The sequence below is a fragment of the Falco rusticolus genome, chromosome 5 (assembly GCF_015220075.1).
Source record: "Falco rusticolus isolate bFalRus1 chromosome 5, bFalRus1.pri, whole genome shotgun sequence".
In the NCBI taxonomy this organism is placed as follows: Eukaryota; Metazoa; Chordata; class Aves; order Falconiformes; family Falconidae; genus Falco; species Falco rusticolus.
The window spans coordinates 76,291,132-76,306,111 of record NC_051191.1 but is presented as its reverse complement, the minus strand read 5'-3'; the positions used below and the strand labels follow the sequence as shown (position 1 = coordinate 76,306,111).

The window sequence follows — 14,980 nt, the reverse complement described above, 5'->3', positions numbered from 1 at the left end:
GAGAATGGTTTTTGCTTTTTCTGTAATGAAGTTGAAGATTATTTTTTTTTAATGTAGTGGTACCTGATAGTCATTGCCCACTGTTGTAAAAGCTGAGAAGTATTGCAGCTTTCTCTTGCCTGTGTTTGCCCAGCCACCCTTCTACATACTACAAGCACTGGGAAATTTCAATGACACAGCTTGGAATGGGTTCAGTGACCTCAATTATGCCCTCCCACCCACTCCAAACTCCTTTCAATTTGCAAAAAGCTTTAAGTGGACAAAACCCAGATGCCTTTTGCTTGTAGTTCAGTAAGAACAGATTGGGCATGTAGATTCTTGTCAAAGTGATATATGTAGTTCATTTTCCATTAACTCTTTCTTAACTAAGGATTTTAAATTCTCAGTTCCAAGTCTAGCACTCTGCTTTGCTTTCTACTGCTTTTTAAAGTTCATTATGCCTACAAGATCATTTTAAAACATGAGCCTTAAAAAGCCTCAGCTAGACATTGACTGATACAAAACAGACTGAATGTTTGGTTCTGCTTTTAAAGGCAATCACTTTTTTTTCTTTTTAAACTTGTTTCATATGTAATAACCCATCCTATTGTCTAAAACAGTTCAAAAGCACTAACTAAATATAATAAATAAAAACACCAGTTTGGGGGGAGAAAGAAGTCCTGACTTGTGGAAATGATTTACCAGTCAAAACCAGTACATGGGCCCTGATGACCTTGACAGCTTGCTTCAGTTGGCTTGCTTAAACTTAGATTGCTTTCATAATGTTGTAATATTGCCCCGAAGAGCCTCCCCCCTCCCCCAGAACATTTCATTACACTTCCTTTCTCCCTCTCTCTCTCTTTTTCTCCTTCGTTCTGCAGAAACATGTGCTGTCAATAATGGAGGCTGTGATCGGACTTGCAAGGATACCGCGACAGGGGTACGATGCAGTTGCCCCGTTGGATTTACCCTGCAGCCTGATGGGAAAACGTGCAAAGGTCAGCTTCTGTTTGCTTTGCAATGCATCATTTGCCTTCAGCGGTTCCAGTACAAGATGTAAATATTCAGTTATTTAATCAATACTTTTGAGTTAAGGTAATACTGGCCTACCGATTGCAGTTGAGTTCATTAGCCTTCTCCTTCCTTAATTTTTCTGTATTTACTTACTTCAATCATTTTTCTCTCTATTTATTAGAGGGTTTTATTACTGCAAAGAAATGAGATACAGAGGTCAAACTGTTTCAAACTGACCAGAGGTTTAGAGGAACAACTCTGGGCCCAGAAAGCCTTCAGTTTCACAGGACAGTCTGATACCCTTGTAAAACTTCAGTCATCTAATAGTGTCTGAATTTGTCCATTCAAAAAGCAAGTTAAAATTCTCAGCAGGCACTTCGTTACCTGCAGATAATCAACTGGTTATTACTAAGTGAAGCCAAGCAAAGGATGCAGAGGTATTGCTCAAAACAACCCAGACAATTGTCCATTTCTGACCCTTCAAAACATTAAGTAGCCAGCTACAAAGGAAAACCAAAACAATGTCTACTAGTGCACAGGTCTAAACCGTACAGCTGACGCTCAGATTTTACTGTTGCAGAGGCAGCACAAGAACCTTGGCAATTTTTCCCTCATGAATGTGTTAAAACTTAGGTCAGGGGAAGAAAGAACAGAAATGAGCAGCTGATATCACTGTCAACATCTGTTCTCCATTAAGGAGACGGGGACAGTTCTCAAATATCCCGGCAGAATCACACTTAACGGCACTATGCGCATCAGTAGATGTGGAATCAAGTTAGTAGGACCAGGCCTTCCATCAACCATTTTCCCATCTTCCTATGTATTTCTCTTGAGCTCCATTGCAAGAGACATGGTGATGAACATCCAGGAGGCCATTGCATATATTGTTGTCACAGAGAATACTTCTTACTACTCAGTGACTGAGCATAAGTTGACCTAACTTGCTAAGAAACGATTGGGACTTCTTTTCTTCAAAGTAACCAGAAATGTCAGAATATCTTCAGTCCAGGGCTTGATGTTACTTAAAATAGTAAAACCCACAAAAATAAACAGAAAATGTGTGGTTTCCTCTTGCTCCAGGCTGAAAAATCCCAGTGCTTGGGCATGATCCTGTTAGTATTTATAGAAATAACAGTCCATTTGCCTGTTTATTTGAAAATAAAACATTTAAACTGCCATTGCACACAATGTTAATAGTTAAGGGTGAGCACACATCAAAAATCAGTCGTTTTAGTTCAAGCCACACAAAAATAAATCTTCATTTCTACAGGCAGACTAGTTAAGCCATAGCAGAGCAGTAACAGTGATTCCACCGAGTGCTTAAAAAAGAGGCATTTTAATACTGTAACATACACCTAGACTTGATCATAATGTTTATTATTAAAACTGCATCACGAAAAAAAGATTCGGTCTAAATTTAGAAATTTGGCCATAGAACTAATATGAAACAGTATTTGTATAATACTCAAGTCTATAATTAGTGCTACAGACAAAATGAAATATTCAACTGATCCTCAAACCAAATACTCTAGCTCTAAGCTCTTTCACATTTCGTCTTTCCCCCTTTTTTATGAGAAGAAAATATAAGAAACAGAATCTGATTTTTATGATGCTGCAGATTCTTTCTTACTTTCTTAAAGTAAGCAGCAACTGGAAACTAATCCACATGGCTTAACAAACCAACCAGGTCATTTCTTTTTAACCTTTATTGACATTTTAGGAAATACTCTTCATCATAAAATGGTAAAATACATGTTTTACATTTAATGTAATGGTAATTAATAATATTTATCTAATGTATTGCACTGTGAGATTTCTGGGCTAGATTTACTGCTTCCCTGAAGCTGAAGTAACTTCCCATTTAAATCTGTGCACAAAGGATCCTGCACTTAAACTGACAAGTGAAGCTTCTTCTGTAGCTTTCACAGGCAGCCCTTAGTCAAGAATGCTCTCTAAGATCGACATTTGCTGAGTGCAAAAGTGAGCATTTTGTTGGAGTGACATTGATGCCTTCTCGGCTCCTCTTTCTTACAGGTAAAGCCTGGAAAAGGCTGGGGTGTGGAAAACTCAGTGTTGCACCTTCCTTACTCTGAGTTCTATAGGAAAAAAAGGAAAAGACTGATCAGCTCAGGTTCTCTCCTTTGATTTTTTTCCTCCTCATTCTCCTTGATTTGACTGGCCTGCAGATTCTCCTATATGCAGTTTGTTTTTCCCTCTAGCTGTAACATTACCTCTGTGTGGTAAAAGCAATGGATTATCTGTCAGATGCCCTTTAAAGCATCTTCAGGGATCATGCAGCTGTCACAGCCTGTCTTTCTTGGGCAGAGCTTTCAAGTCCATCAAGCATCACAACGTTTTCAAGTGAGGTTTTTCATGGAAGCGTCATTTTAAGAGAGGTTTTATTTCTAAATATGGAAGAAAGACATGCCATTATCTATTAAAGGAGAGAGATGGGACATATAAGAAAATCTGAGAGAAATTGGAGGGATAATTAATATATTAACTGAAAAATGCAACTGTGAGTTGAGCAAAATGATTAATATGTTTAGGTTGAATTTAGCAAATAATGTTGACCAAAAAGAATGTTTTTATTGGGAAGTCTAGGATTCTTCAGTCCATTTTGGCATCTTCCTCTCTTAAGACATTTTACATAGTGCAGCTACTATTTGAAATTATGTAGTTGCTTAGATTCAAGAGGATTAACTATGACTCAAAGAAACATCTGAACTTTTGAGTACTCAGGTGGACATCGTGTAATCTATTAATCTGTAATTCTAGCTCACTGGAGGTGACTTCCTCAGTTGTGTGCTTTTACCATACTGATATTTTATGGAAATCTCTTCCACTTTTCTTCCTTACTTTTTACAAGGGAATCAGGTAAATTAAAGAACATTTTTATTTTAAAATTAATTAATTAAATAAAAATACTATTATTCTAAATGGCAAAAAATCCTAGATGATTCTGTTCAAAAACCAGAACTAGTCTGTTTTAGGCATTGGATAGACATATAATGAGAAAAAGAGTTTACCGTCCACAGTGTTCACAGGTTTTTGTTTAGTAATTGGAATTTCATTAACTGTTTAGTATAGAAAAAATGCAAGTATATATACAAAAGGAAGGGCAGTTTTTTAAGAAAGAGTATATGCACACATGCTTTATTTGCCAAAAGATGGCAAATAAACCCTTTTAAATGTAACTGATTGTTCTACACTTTGTTTGCAATATCGTATTTCATATGCTATAGTTCTATCATAAAATCTGGAATGGATTCAAATCACAGAGTGCAGAACTGAGTCACAGCTGATACTCTGGTATTCCTCCCAGCCTTTTCCTAATGTATCAGAGAATGGAGGGTGCAGGAAAGCAATTTCCAAGTAATACAAGGGACCAACCTTGAGCAGTTTTGCATGTTGACCTCTTTCACAGGCTCAGTGGGAAATGAGCATTCATTGTACCTCAAAGAATCAAGCTCTTTTTGTTAATGCAAAGTGCAGTCCAGTTTACATAAAATGTTAATAAAACAGGAAAAAAAGTGTTGTGCAGAAGGTTTTCACATGGAATATGTACAGTTAGCTGTGTAGCCAGTAGGAAGACTACTGTAGTGGAAAGTTGTTTTGGTTTCTGAAAGCTGAAAAAAATCTTTTCTGTCTCTGACTTTCTCCCTTACATATATTACTTACCTGATCTCATAGTGAAATAAGAAAAAAAGTGCTGTATGTGGTCTAGTTAGAGGCACCTTCAGATGTGTTAATGGTGACTGGGATAAAAATTCATTAATCTTTTGCTGTTCTTTAAAAGTTAATCTGAAACTCCGGCCTTTCCTTAGCTGGGTTGGCACACAATGGAGAATGCTCCTTTTCCCCCTTCAGCTTTCCTATCAACTTGGCTCTTAATAAGCCAAGCCATGCAGGCTTTTGTCAGCTAAGAGACACATCCCAGGCAGAAGGAATTCTATATTCTCCCTCCAATTAATGCTATTTAATTTCTCCTACCATTGTAACTGGGTGATCCCAGCTTGATGCTGAGTTCATTTGATGTTGTTGATTATAGTACTACACATGACAAAACAGTGTAGTTCATTTCCTTAAATGCCTACCAAGTCAGCCCACAGACGTCAGTCAGCTAATGCAGACAGAAAGGGAGCCAGAGGTTTAAAAGACATTTTGGCCCAGGATGCTTATTGCTCATTGCCTCCTACCCACTTTTTAATATCCCCTCTATTGTGCATATCAGGGGTTCCGTGGTCCCTAGCTCCCTTGCTGGTTGATTTCTGTGCATCCTTCCTGCTGAGTACCCTTTTCAGGAATCCAGCGGTAATCTGCCCTCAGTGAGAAGTATCATCAGTTTAGCATTTTAATTCTATTAAATACAACTTATGTAGCTGATAAAGCAGGAGACTCATTTGCAAAAAACTGGGGGTTCAAGAAGAGTGAAGTCAGAGTAGATTAGGTTTAGCACAGATTGTTTAAATCCAGCTGCCAAACTGGATCAAACAACAAAGGGCTCATCTGCCCGAGGGCAGTTACAGAAGGATGGGAGACAAGCTGAGCTAGGGAGCATTCTTCTTCCAGGATTTACAGTAGAGAAGGACTGGGAATGACTGCAAAAGACATGTGAGACTCAGGCTTTCTTTCTAGGTTCTGTAAGAAGTGAAACAGAGCAAGAGGAAGGGACATAGGCTTCTGGCATGGTGTAAAATGTAGGACAGTGTGTCTGATGTGCTCCATCTCTGCCTCGGGGATTTAACAAAGAAACTGCCCCCGAGGAACTCTTATGCCCCAGAATAATGCAGCTTCCCAGCACTGTACATAGACATAGGGGAACTGTGCAGGGTGCAGCACTTGCTGAACTCCTCGAGTCAAAAGGCAGAGCAAATAAAATTTTTAAGCAGAAGAGAAGCAGAACTGGATTTCTAAGGGTTGTAGAGCAAAAGCCACATCTCAAATATGGCTTTTACATTAACATCTATAAAGTGCCACCTAACTTTGCCGTGCCCCATAGATGTTTTGTAATAGCAAGATGTATATTATTTTTGTTTGGCTAACTTTCTACTTTGCATCATTTTCATAGTCTTGATAGTGGGATTTTGGGAAGGTAGGTGCTCAGCTGTACTAGAACGTCAGTGGGTTTAGTAGCAATGTAATATTACATTGGTAATCTGCCACCGGCTGTGGCTAAATACAGCAACATTAATACATGTGCACAAATACATCTTTGCCAAACCCAGGTGATCTCATGGACATGTGTTGAGGAGACAGAAAGGTCCCTGCACCTCTCCACCTAGAGATGGGGCATTTTTACTGTGCAACACTAAGTAAGCCCTTCTTAGCCCCTGGCACATTGTTTAACTAGAGCGGTGTTACGCTGGGGTTATGTGACTGGATGCTGTTTAGGCAAACATTTCTTCTTCCTGCTGTCTCATTGTCATGGTTACCCAGCAATGTAGTGTGCTCCCTACTTCCTTGAAACAGGCCCCCATCCTTTTGCATTCAGATGCAGCAATGTGGCACTTACATGCTTAAATACTTGACTGTGTTGCAGTGGGAGCATCAGAAATGCCTTAGCGTTGAATGGTTTGTCCAGGAACTCAGCTCTGTAATCTTCCTTATCATTAAGCAATCTAGAAAAGAAGAGCATAAACAGAGAGACCAATGAAAAATGTCAGTCAAAGGACTGAATCAGAGTTTATTGAAATAAAAGGGAGTTTTTGCATTGGCTTTATTAGGTTGACATAGTAATTGCTCTTTTTTATCTTTCTTAATTGCAGCCGATTACAGCAAGAAAATGCATTTTAAATTGGTTTTGGATACAAAAAAGTGAAACCCTGAAAATTAATTACATCTTGAAAACGGAATTGTTTCTGTGAAGAGTTTGTTACAGAATGAGTTTCAATGAAGCAAAATATGTCATGTTTTGTTAAATATGAACTGAAAGGTTTAATTAAATTAATTGTTTAAAATTAATGTTTGACATCAGTTTGGTATGAGAATATGACTCAGATGTTGAAGGCTTTCCTCTCTTTTCATTCAGAACACACTAACACTAAGTGAAAAGCTCACAATGAACAGTTTAGCTGGCCAATTTGGCTTCATTTCCTGGCTACAGCATATCTGTGAACAGTTATGATTTCCTCCATCATTCCATTTGTCGAAATTACTTAAAATTTGTCCTGGGTTTTTTCTCTAAATTGGATTAAATTGACTAAAGCTTTTAGAATTGCATCTTGTCAGTCCCAATCAATTCATATGAACCTGAAAATGTTTCCTCTTTCTTTTTTTTAGAAAGGAACGCCAGAAGGAGTTGCAGGTTATTTTTGTTGTTTATTATTAGTAAGATGCAGTTGTTAATCTGGTACATCAACTATTCGCTTGCTTGAGTACTGATACTACCTTTCTTTGACTGTGATCAGTTAGATAAGTTTCAGAATGGTACTTTTTTTTACTGATTGCCTAAATGGGGGAGTTTTAGCAGTAGGAGTAATTACCTATGATGAACTCAGGTTTTGTTGGGTAATATGCCTGATCAACTTGACTTTTTTTTTTTACATGCCAGTAAAAGTTTGACAGTAAAATATATACCTGTGCAAGGTAACCTCTGTAAAATACATGCATCAGTGAAGTTGACACCAAGGCAGACAGAACTTCAGTGGCACATACGGCCACACTTTTCACATCATTTAAGTGTCTTAATGCCTTTAGAATCAAATCAGGTTTGGAGCAGGTCTCCTGAACTAAGATTTGTCTCATCTAAGAGGCAAATGCAAGACCAGCATAAACGAATTCATGTGAAATAACTTTTTTTGAGTTGTTTGTTTGGGGTTTTTTTGGAGGGGGGGGCATTGTTCTAGTTTTCTTCCTTAGCTGTAAAGAGACCTCCTTGAAAGTAGCCACCCAAATACAAAGTTTTCTGAGGTTAGATTGTCACAGAAAATTCTTAGGTTTCTGTTTACCATTTTACCGAAGTTATACATTAATTTTTCATGTATGTGTAAGGAGCATTAGAGAAGACTGCTAAAATAGCATGCTGAAAAGTAACCTAAGTTCCCTGCTGAAGTGTGTAACTTCCATTTGAAGGTGCACGGCCATAGAATTTGGGTATTTATCTGCATAACTTTGAGGAGCTTACTGCGTTAGAATCACTAAGATACCGTGCTATAAAGTTGGAATTATGTTCTCTGTTGAGTCCATTCACATACATCAGCATTTTAAATTAAAAGGAATTTAAATTATTTCCTCAAGAGTTGAAACTTCTAGAGGTTCCTTGTAGAGACAAATCTGTTCATAGCTGCCTGACTACTCCTACCTGAGATCCCCAGTCTACTTTCTGTGCATCTCCCATCAGCAGTATCCTCTAGTGTGATTTCTGTGATACTCCACACAGTGAAAGGAATATTGGTGCCTGCTCTACATTACATGGCAATGGTGTCAATAAGTATTGTATTGGCACCCAGAGCAGGTCCTAGGACATACAAAAAGAGTTTTTTCCAGCTCACCTTTCTCTAGCAACCTGAAGATTTTTTTTTAACATGTTTGAGGAACTTAAGCATTATGAGCTATTAGCTATAACCCTCTCAAAAAAAGGGAAAAAACATACATGCAAGTGGTGTGGAAAAATGAAGTCAAATCAACTCCACTGCAGTTGGAGTGCTGTGGTACCAGCAAATGTCAGCATAAATGTCAGTCACAAGATTACAAGCAGCAGTGGATTTTTTGAAGAGGATGTCTGTCAAAGCCAGAAAGGGCAGAGACTTACTTGTCTTATTCCCTTTTCTTCTGGTTACATTTCCCTTGATAATTGCAGCACCCAAAATGGTTATTTACTTCTGTGGCATATCTTTAAGATAATTTATGTAGTTAATAGAACAGTTTATTCTTAAACCTGCTTCATACTATTGCTGCTTGATGCCAGAGTAATTTGGTGTACAGCACATTAAATCTTGTTAACATGCTGCTGATGGTGTCTTATATTCATAGTTTGGTTTGGAAAGTAGCATATGGAAAATGGTCCCTTAGCCTTTCTCTCGGTCAAAGGTACAGTGACGACTACAGAGAGCAGCTTTTCATTTAAACTATTAAGTAGATTATCTTCACTTGCTATGCATAAATAAGGCTATCTGGGTTGGATTGCTCTGGGATATCCCAGAGCAATAGTATACTCGTTGCTTAGAGTCTGTCAAAAGTAACTAAGGGAAAGCCAGGATGCTTAAAGATATGTGCATTGGGAAATAGCATGGAACAGCTGGCACCCTCTGAACTTACATCCTATTGCAGTAACATGCTCACAAGCATACACAGATAGTCTAATCCCAGCCTATGGGGTTTCCACTTTACTTGTCTTGAAAACATCTCTGTACTGGGCTCCATTCCACTTCCCTTCAGAGTCAGACCAGTGAGGAATAAGGGGATTCTTCTTGATCTCAACAATAGAACAAAAATATAAGAAAAAAGTGGATGTTAATACTGTGGTGCAAAGAGGCCTGTGTTCTCCACTCACATGTAGAAGTTAATGCAGGACAAAGTTCCAGTCCCTTTCTGGTTTCCTTCTACCTTCTGTATCACTCCCTCAGAAAAACGTCCTACTCCAGAGGAATCAGACTTCTTTGATTTTTATCAATAGGAGGCCATAGCCTGTTTGTCAAAGCCGGTTCACAAACTGCCTGGAGTCAGGAGTGAGAATTTTAGAAGTTAGTTATTAAAGTATGCATTGTCTTTTAACAACCCTTAAGTGTTTACTGAAGTGGTTTATTTTGATCCATTCTTTCTCCCTGCTTCTCATAAACTTAAACCAAGAGTAATCTTCCCAATGGTCAAAGCAAGATCTCATTTTCGTAATTCATTATACAGCAACTCTACTTCCATCAGACCCCTTACACGAGTCTGCTTTCAAGCTACAACAACTTACCCTGCCAGTGTTTGTAACTAGAAGTAAGTGCATGCTCAAATATAAACAACATTTGAGTTTGCTTCTGTGTACATTTAAGTAAAGAGCTGTCAGAAAATAGAAGAGATCAGATATAATCACAAGCCACTACAGCCATGAATCAAAACAAAAAGTACTTTTTCCCTCTCCATGCTGAACACAAGGCAAATGCAAATCTTGTGGTTGAGTTCTGTCTTTTATCCTAAAAACAAGAAAAATTAGTCAAATACAAAACCCTCTTATATCTTTGTATGCGTAAATTGTATGACACAGAATGGAGAACGGACAGAGGAGTGTCTTTGCCTTGCAGAAGTCAGCACCTAAATGAATTCATGAACATCAGATGTGAAGAATGATAGTAATGGAAATGTGGGTCCTCCAGCAACTAGGCTAGTGCTTTTAGGAGGAACAAAACCAGTCATTTTCTGTACATGTGATGCACAGATTAAATGTGCAATTAAATGTTCAATTAAAATAGCTGAATTGTCTTTAAATTGACTTCTGACAAACAAGTTCTATCCATTTCCCAGTGCTTCTGCATAGTTAAAGCGTCATGAGAACGCATGCCATTTTCAGGAAGCAAGCAGATAGCTTCTTGGTAAAGGCAGAACAGTGTGAATCTCAGCCTGTTCAAGCAGTTTATGGAAACCAGCAGATTTTCTGGGTAGATGTTGCAGCAACAGGAGCAGCACAGGATCTCCCTTGTGTCTTCCCCTTTCTAATAATCCTTCTCATCTGACAAAACCCATATGGTTAAGAAAATAGAGGCTTTCGTGCCAAAGCAGCAACCAAATGCAGTTAGTGGGTGATTTAGGACTATGGAACAATATGAAACAATAGATGCAGCTGCCTAACCAAAGAAAAAAGTAACAAAACCAACATTACATAAGAGGAAAATTAGGACTTCTGTCATGAAAACAGTGGTCCTGTTTAGTGCTTGAGTAGTGACAAGGCTTCTGAGAACACACCCTTTGTAACCTCTTTGGGAAAGCAGAGGATTGTGTTACAGTGCAACCCAGTAAATGCTTCTACAGGGAATTGTTTGACATATGAATCAACCATATGCATGGGCTGTGCTGCAGAGATAACAGGTAGACTTGTAGCTGGTGAAAGAAGAAGACGCAAAGGAAATTTTCTAATTTTATTTGATAGGCGTGACAAATGGGAGACTAAAGCCAAAAGGGAATATTAAATAACAGAGGCAGATTTGAGGTTGTTTTTCTTTTGGTAGGACTTAAGCAAGATGCAAGATCGTCTGTGTCCAAAGAAAACCTCATAAAGATCAGGACTGAGAGAACAAAAACTGAGTAACTGATGGAAGAGCAATGGTCAAGTTCAGTTTATCAAAAAAGCTGTTTAGTTTAGAAGAGATAGATCAGTCTAGGAAATCAGACCAGAGCATGAGCTCCCAGGTAGCTACAAAAACATTTTCAAAATATCTACCTAAATGTCAGTGAGAGGAGTAAGCATTAAGGTCTGTCTGCAATAGCCTTATTGCTGAGGCCACAGTCATTTTATGTGACTACATCAATGTTATCCAGTCTCAAGACAAAGAACAAGTAAGATCGACCCAATGTGAGGAAAAGAGTAGCAGCATCTGGCAGGCAGCTGCAGCAGTTCAGTAGAAGCTCGGTGCCATGTCCAGTGAGGGGGCCATAGTCATCTGGCCCATCACTGCTGCCCTGGAAACAGCTGCTTGAAGGCTTGCTAAGACTGGGAGGTGACTCAGAATTAGGATTCTAATTTTTTCCCTAGTTTTTTAAAGAAAAGAGGGAGTTGACTGTTGTTGGTGCAGAGGCAAATCCGGCATGTGGTAAGATGACAGAGCATCTAACTGAGCGGCAGAGGGAGGCACAAAGAAAGGAGAAGGGTCAGAAGAGTTGGTGGTAAAACTATAGGTGGTGGAGGTGGTGGAAAGACAGAAGGATGCTGGTCATCAGCAGAAGATGTGTGGGATTTGGAGGAGGACAAGATAGAAAACTTGGTGGTGGGTGGCTGCAAGTGGTCAGAAGCCTCGTGACAGGATCAGAAAAATGAGCAATTGGTCACTGACTAATGGGTACATATGTCAACGGGGCATCAGAATGGTGAATTTTAAATATATAGGCATAATTTGATCTAGACTTCCTAAGAAAGAATTGAAGTTCCAGGCCATAGTGAAGAAAAATGAAATTATAAACCCATGAGATCCAAAAAAAAAATGAGAGAAAATGCAAAGTTTAGATACCAACACAGGTGAAATTTATCAGAAAGAACAAAATGTAATGGAAGACAAAAAAAAAGAAGAGGGTGGAGAGCAGAATCCAAGAAACAAAACTGTAGATAACATCTGCCTTGTAACTTGCTGCAGACTTACCTGATCCAGAAGGTGTGTGAAACTTTCACTGTCCCTTCCCTATTTGGGGAGGGGGAAGGGGGATTGCTGCCTTTTTTTTTTTTTAAGTTAAAGACATACAGTTCATTCCTCTGCTGTAGACTTGTTCATGACAGACAAATATAATATAACAGATTATCTTCCGTTAAATATTGCAGACTTGGGTCAGCTGCCATGTAACTCATTCAGTTTCATTCCCTCCCAAGGGTTCCATCTATCCCCACAAAATAAATTCATATGTACTAAGTTAGGGGTTTTTCATGACTAGGCAATATCCCTGTTCCCTGGAAACTTGCAGTTGTTATTTGCCTTTGTGAACCTCCCCTTTGAAAATGCTAAATCCTTTAAATTAATGCTTGGGAGGGTCATATTTTGCATTTCAGTTGTTGAAAAGAGCTTCCATTTATTCAACAATATAAAGCACCCTGAGGATCAGCAGCCACAGTTTATTATGTAAAAGTGTGCTGTGCTTATCGGTAATTTGGGAATTGACAACTCACATGATCATAGCTACCAACATTCAAAACTTGAAGTATTTTTTTCATTCTTTTATTATTGCTTTTTTTCATCATAAAATACAGCTTGTTTTCTATATAGCTAGATCCTGCTCTCAGTGAAGTATTTGTCTTTCCTGGTACAGAACAGACCCCGGTTGGTTGAAGTGATGTCTTCAAAAACTTTTGGAGGGTTACTTGTTGGTCACCAGCCAAATTTCTTTGATTCATTATCAGCTGTGAGACATTTGAATTATCACGGGCTAATTGTATTCAGCTGTTCTTTTCAGCAGGAGTAGCTTTATCATAGGAGAGCTAGCATACTCTTTGTGGGATTTTAGAGAGAGCATCCACATCTTCAACTGTTCTTAATACCAAATTTATTTTTTAATTTTATTTAATTAAATCAAACAAAATTTTTAGAAGCAAACTGAGATTCTTGGAAATAAGCACATAGCTTTCTTGAGCAGATAATAATTCCAAGGGGAAAAATAAAACCAACTATTAAATTGATTTAATAAGATATGTCTAGGGATCCTTGTGTCTTGGTCCAATAGTGCACAGCTTGCTCACTTGCCTCTGTGTTCCTCATTGAGATTACATGGAAAAGTTGAATACTGTAAGAGCAAGGCCTTGTTTTTTAGTGAGACCTAGTATAGAGAAAATGCCCAGGCTTGTCAGCTTCCCAGTCTTGTCTGATTTATACCTTAAGAAACACTGAATTAGCTCCTTTACTGTTGCTGATGTGTGTAACCTTCAGCAACCCATATAGTTCTTCCATCTCAGCTTCTCCTGCATAAACTGCAGAAACACTAAACATAGAATTATTACGGTCATAGTGGCAATGAGAATAATTAGGGTAGATAAGTAGCCAGCCAGTATTTGCACAATTCTGTACCACCATTTTAACCACAGCCTCCAGGTCTGCATGTACTTGTGTGGTCATTGTTACCATCTGAGTATCCCAGAGTCTGACGTACTGGACTTTCCATGTGCTTTGTAAAACAGAGGGATGTTACCTGTTGTCCCCAAGTACAGATGGGAGCCCTAACTGCACACTTATTTCTCCCTGTCCAGTGTTCTATAACCAGCATTTTGATTGATAAAAATGTTACAGTAGAAGCAAAACTAACTTTATTTTTGGGATTCCTATGGCTTTTGAGGCAGGGAAGGGGTTAGTTTTTGCATTTAGCTCAGCCTAGACAGTAAATGACTCTATCCGTCTATTTCTTTATATTCTCCAGTCCACATTCTGGAGCCCAAGACAGCTTGCACTGTTTGGGTTTGTAGCATTGCACTAACATGTTTTTAAGTTTAAAAAAGAATTCAGTGTTCAGCAAAAATTTAAAATGAAAATCCTTTCCTTTCACATTAGATTTAGTAAATCCCTTCCTTTTCATAAATGAGGAATCAGGGCCTAAACTATTCTGACAGCATTTCTGCGTTTTTCACTTTTGAAGCTTTTTGTGTTTTATAAATCTAATTAACTGTAATAAGAAAATAATAGGACATAATGTTTGTTTTACAAGGTGATTGATCTCTTGGCAGCCTGGCAGACTCTTTTATTGATTGGTTGGTGGATAATGTCAGAGTGGATGTGTCCTGGAGGAGAATAGCTGACACCTAAATCCATACGTGACAGATTGCCATCTGTGTTGGAAGACAGGTTTCTTCGTGAAATTGCAAAGATAACAGGTGAAAATGGAGAAAGTGACATGAGGGAAATGTGTTGAAACCTGCCTCAACCTTTCCATGCTCTAAGAGCATTTACACAAAGCTCTGTATTTTGTGGGCTGCTTTTTTTCAGGGTGAGGGAGATTAGATTTTAATTACGCTCATTCCTGTCTGCCCATTCTAGTTTTAATTCTGTTAATTAGGAAAATGCCTTGCCCCACAACCTAGCCATAAAGCTAATTAAACAGAGAACCTTCATTTGCTACTTAGTGGAACTTCAGTTCAGTAATGTTTATCATACATTACAGTTAATAAGCACTGTGGGAAGGAAAATGACGATGTCACTGATGTGCAAAACTCGAATTAGAGGTGCTGTAATATATGCCTTATTTCATTTTCTAGCTATCTGATGCAGGGAAGTCACACACTACCCTGCCTGCCTCAGTTTCACATTCGTTAAAGAAGAATTAATTAAATGTATCTCTCCTGCAGAAGTGTAGGTTTAATGTAATGAAGCTGGTAAGC

General features: G+C 38.4%; 1 protein-coding gene across 1 annotated transcript in view; it reads left to right on the top strand.

Moving 5' to 3' along the window:
- The window catches only part of SCUBE1 (signal peptide, CUB domain and EGF like domain containing 1), a 218,052-nt gene that overhangs the window by 139,983 nt on the left and 63,089 nt on the right, over window positions 1–14,980 (top strand). Inside the window, exon 8 of the mRNA XM_037390251.1 lies at window positions 861–977. Within this exon, the coding sequence (XP_037246148.1) occupies window positions 861–977 (117 nt within the window). The remainder of the gene's footprint in view (window positions 1–860; window positions 978–14,980) is intronic.